The sequence below is a fragment of the Bos mutus genome, chromosome 14 (genome assembly GCF_027580195.1).
Source record: "Bos mutus isolate GX-2022 chromosome 14, NWIPB_WYAK_1.1, whole genome shotgun sequence".
NCBI classification, from domain to species: Eukaryota; Metazoa; Chordata; class Mammalia; order Artiodactyla; family Bovidae; genus Bos; species Bos mutus.
In genome coordinates, this window is record NC_091630.1 from 70,732,668 (window position 1) to 70,739,911 (window position 7,244).

General features: G+C 61.8%; 1 protein-coding gene across 12 annotated transcripts in view; it reads left to right on the forward strand.

Annotated features, from left to right (window-relative positions):
* Nucleotides 1-5,501, forward strand: part of SLC45A4 (solute carrier family 45 member 4) — a 63,545-nt gene extending 58,044 nt beyond the window's left edge. For 10 of the 12 annotated variants that reach the window (XM_070382714.1, XM_070382715.1, XM_070382710.1 and 7 more), the window contains 4 exons: nt 306-1,339; nt 2,067-2,166; nt 3,439-3,650; nt 4,533-5,474. In XM_070382714.1, coding sequence (XP_070238815.1) covers nt 306-1,339; nt 2,067-2,166; nt 3,439-3,650; nt 4,533-4,895 — 1,709 coding nt within the window. In that variant the 3' untranslated portion in view covers nt 4,896-5,474. Of the gene's footprint in view, nt 1-305; nt 1,340-2,066; nt 2,167-3,438; nt 3,651-4,532 lie in introns of all 12 variants that reach the window. The other 2 variants (XR_011466824.1, XM_070382713.1) reach the window with 2 other exon arrangements.
* The last annotated feature ends 1,743 nt before the right edge of the window (nt 5,502-7,244 follow it).

Consider the following 7,244-nt stretch of genomic DNA (forward strand, 5'->3'; position numbering starts at 1 on the left):
TGCCGCCCCCTCCATTCGGGCAGCTTTCCCATCCGATGGGAATGTGGGCTCCGGGGACGGTGGGCAGTGGGGAGAGAGTCCCGGGTGGCCGCCAGTTTCCCTCCTAATTCAGGAAGCAGGAAGCTGTCAGGTCGGGATTCCAAGCCTGGGCTCAGCTGTCGTGCCTTGTCCCTGCTCCTCCCGTTCTCTGAGTGCCCCTGGAAGCGCCCTTGGTGGGGGCAGTTGGGAACACCTGTCTGGGCTCCCCGCCCTGTGGCCCGTGCCCCTCCTCTGCTCATGTCTGCGCCGTCCCCTCCCATCCCCAGGCCTCGGCGGGGCCATCGGCTACGTGCTGGGCGGGCTGGACTGGACCCAGACCTTCCTGGGCTCCTGGTTCCGGACGCAGAACCAGGTGCTGTTCTTCTTCGCGGCCATCATCTTCACGGTGTCCGTGGCCCTGCACCTGTCCAGCATCGAGGAGGAGCAGTACAGCCCCCAGCAGGAGCGTGGCGGGGACCCAGCCAGTGCGCCAGCCTCCGGCCCCCACGCCTGCGTGCTGGACGGCAGCGTTCTGTTCCCAGACGAGGTGCAGTCGGAGCATGAGCTGGCCCTGGACTTCCTGGATGAGGGCCTGGTGCGCAGCAAGAGCGATTCGGTGCTGCACGTGCCGGAGGCTGCACTGGGCCTGGAGCCCGAGCTCTTCCTGCAGGACATTGAGCCCTCCATCTTCCACGATGCCTCCTGCCCCAGCACCCCCCGCAGCACCAGCCAGGAGCACGCCCCAGCCCGGCCGCCCCGCCGGCCCCTGCCACTCCGTGCACCCGCCGGCGAGGATGAGACCCTGCTGGAGGAGCCCCTGAGCGCCGCCAGGCTCCCGAACGGGGGTAGCGCGGGGCTGCGGGACGGCCCGGGCACCTGCACCTACAGCCGGGCCGCCCTGAAGGCCCCCGCCACGGCAGGCCCCGCCCGCCGGCGCCGGCACGTGTTCCGCCGGCAGGCCTCCAGCACCTTCTCCTACTACGGCAAGATCGGCTCCCACCGCTACCGCCACCGGCGCGCCAACGCCGTGGTGCTCATCAAGCCCTCACGCAGCATGAGTGACCTCTACGACCTGCAGGCGCGGCCCCGGCAGCACCGCCGCCGCCACCAGAGCGGGGCCACCACGTCCAGCGGGGACTCCGAGAGCGAGGAGGGCGAGGGCGAGACCACCGTGCGGCTGCTCTGGCTGTCCATGCTGAAGATGCCCCCCGAGCTGGTGCGCCTCTGCCTCTGCCACCTGCTCACCTGGCTCTCCGTCATCGCCGAGGCCGTGTTCTACACCGACTTCATGGGCCAGGTCATCTTCGAGGGGGACCCCAAGGTGAGTGCCTGGGAGCGTGGGTGACAGCCAGCCCAGATGCGCCCCTGTTGAGAACGTGGTCGGGGTCCTCGTGTATGAGTGCGAGAGGGCACCCAGGCCTGGGTCCGTGGTGAGCAAACCACGCCCCACCCCAGGCTTTGGAAGCGCGGGAACACCAGGGAGCTGGAGGCATGCGGGCCAGCTCTCTCCATGCACAGGTGGCCCCAGAACCTGCAGGTTGAAGCAGCTTTCTGTTGGTGCTGGTGCCCGGGCCACGTGGGTGTGGCTTCTAGGCCCCAGGGCGTCCGCGGATTCACACCTGTGCTCGTGGCCCAGAGTGGCACCAGGAGGTCCAAGGTGGTCACGGTTCAAGCCTCCCTGCCCCACACGGACTGCCAGGCTGAGGCCTCCCCGCCCCACACAGGCCGCCAGGCCGAGGCCTCCCTTCCCCATGCAGGCCCCCAGACCGAGGCCTCCCTGCCCCACATGGCCCACCAGGCCGCTCCGTGTAGCCACTGGGCTCCCGGAGGCCAGAGGCAGGAGCGGCAGGCGTCCTAGGCCCAGATAGCGGAGCAGGGCTGGGAGAGAGTACAGAGGGTCCGCCACAAGCAGCGGCCTGGGCCGTGGCTGCTGCTCCCCACGCTGCCGCAGTTGAGATGCATCAGTGATTTCGGTGTAAATGATTCCTCTACCTGGAGGCGCAGCACGCCGGCCCCACCCCCTGAACCCTCGTCTTGCGTCTGAACAGGCTCCATCCAACTCGACAGCATGGCAGGCCTACAGCGCGGGCGTGAAGATGGGCTGCTGGGGCCTGGTCATCTACGCAGCCACCGGTGCCACCTGTTCAGGTAAGCGGCCCCCAGCCAGGTGAGCCGAGCACCTGGACTCGCTCCGTGACCCGAAAGACCGACAGGCATCCTGCTCCGTGGGCCGCAGGCCCTGCCCCGCCGGGGCCGGCCCCGAAGACCGACAGGCGTCCTGCTCCGTGGGCCGCAGGCCCTGCCCCGCCGGGGCCGGCCCCGAAGACCGACAGGCGTCCTGCTCCGTGGGCCGCAGGCCCTGCCCCGCCGGGGCCGGCCCCGAAGACCGACAGGCGTCCTGCTCCGTGGGCCGCAGGCCCTACCCCACCGGGGCCGGCCCCGAAGACCGACAGGCGTCCTGCTCCGTGGGCTGCAGGCCCTGCCCCGCCGGGCCGGCGGCCTCAGGGGCAGCAGCAGTGTCACTGTTCATCGCCGCCGGGAGGCGGAGCTGCTCGCACCGTGGCTGAGAAGGCAGCGCTGTAAGCCCTCAGCCGTCCTCCACGCAGACGCCTGCTGGCTCCCAGGGAGGGCCTGCGGGCTCAGGGCGATGGCAGCGCTGCAGCAGCTGTGCTGAGCCGGAAGGGCAGGCGTCCGGGCTCTGCCTGAGCGCACGCAGTGTGTCTGGGGCCTGCTGGAGGTCGGGGTGGCTGAGGAGACAAGCGGCCTTCCTTGGGGTCCACTGTGCCCTGGAGAACAGAGAGTGGGAGTGACAGGCTTCAGGCTCAGGAGTGGTGCGCACGTGTGCCTCCCGGGAATGGGGCAGAGCCGCGGTTACAGGCCTCTGGCTGATCCTGGCCTGGACCCTGCTCAGTCTCTACCTGAGGATGATGGGATAACAGCCGGTGACCACGGACAGCCAGCCTGACGGTCACAGTGCTGCCTGCTTTACTACAGGACTTCTCAGGAGAGCTGGGTCAGAAAGCCTGACCCAGAGGGGTGGGGACTTGCGAGGAAAACCAGCCACAACTCAGTCCCTGAGGCAGGGCAGGGCCCAAGGCCAGAGAGGACCCCAAGTGGGCCTAGACTGGCGGAAGGGTCGGAAGGCCTGGCTCTGCAAGGTAGGGAGTCCCACGGGCTGCGGGATAGAACCAGGTTACAGGTCTGGAACCACTAGGGTCGACCTCCTTTTGAAGTGTGGAGCCCCTGGTGGTGGATTGGGGCATGGTGAGCTGGGGGTCCATCCAGGGGCTGTGCGTGGTGGCCAGGGAGTGAAAGGCGAGGGGCGTCCCGTCCCTGTTCCTGAGCCAGGCTGAGTGCAGTGGAGGCCGGGGAGCAAGCAGGCCGTGTGCCTTCCGGTCACCACGCGGCCTCTCTCTGCAGCCCTGCTACAGAAGTACCTGGACAGCTACGACCTGAGCATCAGGGTCGTCTACGTGCTGGGCACGCTGGGCTTCTCCCTGGGCACGGCTGTGATGGCCATGTTCGCCAACGTCTACGTGGCCATGATCATGATCAGCACCATGGGCGTCGTCTCCATGAGCATCTCCTACTGCCCCTATGCCCTGCTCGGGCAGTACCACGACATCAGAGAGGTGGGTGGGCAGGCGCTGGAGGGGAGGCCCCAGCACGAGCTCGCCAGCTGTGGGCGGCTCTGCAGCTCTCACTGGCGCTTTCTGCGTGGAGCATTCTTGCCCACGTCTTCCCTTGCACTCATGCCCTCGCCTGTGGTCTGCCTGGGATAGAGGGCGTGTGTGTGGTCTAAGGTCGATCAGAACTTTATGGTGCCCCCAAGTAAGGATGGTCACGTGACTGGTGTCCTGTTCCCCTCCCCCGACACTGCCAAGCCACAGACATGGGTGGGGGTCTGGCTGGGGGATGTCTGTTTTCTCTTCCATGGCTCTGTCTGTCCGCTCACAGTGGCTACACTGTCTTAAGTAGTTTTACAAGAAGACCTGAATGAAACCTGGTAGTGTTAAGTTCTCCAGCTTGGTTTTTCAACATTGTTAATTAGTTACCTTGACCATTTCCTTTTTATTTAAACATTAGAATCAGCTTCTGGACTTTTTTTTTTTTTTAATTGGAAACACATTGATTATATGGATCAATTTGGAGAGAGTTAAAACTTTGTAGTATTGAGCCTTTATAATATTCTCTAATTATGGTATATTGTATTAATTGTCATAGCATATTTATAGATTCTTCCAGGCTTTCTGCACACACAGTCACATCCTCCATGGGTAATGAGTTTCATTTCTTCCTTTCTAATTCTTAAGGGTTTTATTTATTTTCCTTGCCTTCCTGCAGTGGCTGGAAACCCCAGTACCGTGTTCAGTATAAGGGTGCGGGGTACACAGAGCCAGGCGAGCGGGTGTGCAGCTGCTGAGGGAGGCAGTTCTGCCTCAGACCCGGGGCATGCCGGTGCGTGGCTTTCCTGTCTGGCCCCTGCCCTCACGCCGTGCCTGCCTCTCTTGCAGTACGTGCATCACAGCCCCGGGACCTCCAAGCGTGGCTTCGGCATCGACTGCGCCATCCTGTCCTGCCAGGTCTACATCTCCCAGATCCTGGTGGCCTCCGCCCTGGGCAGCGTGGTCGACGCGGTGGGGACCGTGCGTGTCATCCCCATGGTGGCCTCCGTGGGCTCTTTCCTGGGCTTCCTGACAGCCGCCTTCCTGGTCATCTACCCAGAGGTGTCCGAAGAGGCCAAGGAAGAGCAGAAGGGCCTGTCTTCCCAGCCGCTGGGCGAAGGCGCGAGCAGCAGCGCTGAGAAGCCCACGGTGCTGAAGCTGTCCCGGAAGGAGGCCCCGCAGGGGCTCGTTGAGACCGAGTCGATGGTCTGAGCCGCGCCGCACACACATTCCAGGGCGGCGGGGAGGCGGGGGTGGCGCCCGGCAGGCCGGCTGCCGTGGCCTTGGCGGCCGCGTGCACCAGAGCCCTTCATCGACCCTGGTGGAGGCTCAGTAGCTGTAGGGTAGGTTTGCGCCAGTAGGTGAAAACACCTCATTAATTACTTTTTCCACAATTAAAAAGAATCATTTTTTTTTAATCGAAAAAAGATCTTTTAATTTCAACTGTCTCTTTTGTTCTGCAGGTATATTATTCTGCACGTTTTAAAATTATAAACCAAATTTACCATATAGAGAAGTGATTTAGAAAAAACAAGATTTTTGCATTTCTAAAGTTACAATTGAAAGCAAAAAAGTATCTGATGTATTTTGCTATATCTTATCTGAATTCTTCAGATAACGGTTGTGTAGTCAGTGACTAAAACACTTTTTATCACATTTTTTCCCTGTGGATGCCTACAGGTATTTGGACGTTCTGTCAGATCTCGTCACATTTTGTTGGTGCTGCAGCTATTGGAGAGTATTTTTCTCTATGATTATTTTAGAAAAAAAAATTTTTGTCTTTATTTTCCAAAACTGTGGTTTTCTTGAAGAACACATCTCCTGCTTTCCTGTTTGACACATTGTACCTGGGCGGCGGGCCTCAGTAGCTGCGACACCAAAGCTGGGAGGAGGCTGGGCCCCCGGAACACTGGTAGGGAGGCCCGCTGGGCCGGGCCGGGCCGGGCCGGGCCGCCGCCGGGGCAGCCCTGGAGCTGGCAGAGCTGTCCCCGCACCCGCCCGCATCTGTGCCCGCCCCCTGCCCATCGTCTTGTCCGAAGCTCCGGGAGCCGCTGTGACTCTCTCACTGCACTTTGTCTTTGAACCATCTGTGGACCATGGGGGCAGGACTCCCGGCGTGGCACTGCCACCCGCGCCCGCCGCCAGGCCCACACGCCAGACACTCCGCGCCCATCTGACCTCTGCGTCTGCTCACCGCCGCTGGCCGCCAGAGTCAGGACCACCCCGCCGTGAAGAAAGCGGGTCTCGGCCAGGGACGGTCCGCCCCACAGGTTGGCTCAGCGCGGCGTTTCCGGTTTCAGCGCAGAACCAAACTTGCACCCCGGGGAAGCACGGTCGTCACATGCTGCAGCTGTTTGGAAATGCTTTTCAAACCACAATCTCTTTCTAAGTAAGCAGTTTCTGCTTTTCTTCTTTGGGACGGTCAGTCTTAAGTCCGCTGATCTCAGGAGAAAGAGGGAGGCCTCCCACACATCGCCCAGATAAAGTGAGAGGACTGTAACTCTTCGCTGCCTCAAGTCGCTATGTTTTTAAATAAAGTACTTTAAAACGCATGAGAGTCATGCTGCAATATGATCATTCTAAAGCAAATATATATATATATATATAGATAGATATATATTTCAAGATGAAACTACGCAGTTTTTAAATAAACTACTTGAATTTCCTTGTGTTGAGAGGAACAGCCGTGCTCCGCGTCCTTGCCCGGCCTCTGGCCCGTCCCGCCTCCGTCGCTGGCGGCACTGTGCAGGTTGCAGTTTGTTCCTGAGGAGCAGCGGTGCCTGTGCGTTCTGGATGCAGCCGCAAGCCACGTGTCCTCCCCTGGAAGCCCAGGGTCACGGAGAACCGACTGGGAACTGGGAGCGTTTTCAACGTGCATCACGGCTGGAGAAGGGCCTTGGGGATCCTGTGCCCAGACGGGCAAGTCCTTCCCACTCCTGAGCCCGCCATCCGGTCTGTGCTTCTCCCCTCGCCCCCCCGGCAGGTACCCGGCAGAGCACTTTGATGCCGTTCGATGGCCTTCGTGGCTTTAGGATGGAAAGTCCTCCTGTGACTCTCTAGATCGCAGCCTCTGTTTAGCTGCTCTGCTCCTCAAGGGGGTCTCCTGACAGCTAGAAAACGGGGGAGGGCAGTGAGCTGAGAATGTAGGGGTGTCGGGGAGAGCCCGAGTCAAGCTCTGCGATGAACCGGCCGGAAGGGCCGCACCCCCCGGGCCCACCCTGTCCACAGCCCGGCCGGGGCTTGCTGTGTAGGAGCAAGCGGGGCCCCAGGGATGCCAGCCTTAAACCTGGTCTGGAACAGCGAAGACACGGAAGGACAAGAACAGCCCTGGAACGTGCTCGGGGTGGAGGCCCGCTGGGGAGAGGCGTGTGTCGACGGCTGATGCAGGAGCGAGTATGTGCGCGGCCATCTCGAGTCCTGCAGGCCGCCAGGCCTTATGCCTGTTGTGACCGGAGTGGATCTGGGAGGGCGGGTACCTCGCGGCCCGGGTCAGGAGTGAGCAGTCATGGAGCCGGCCTCCAGCCCTCGAGGTGGTGAGCTTTGTGGGGGGGTTGTGGAGTG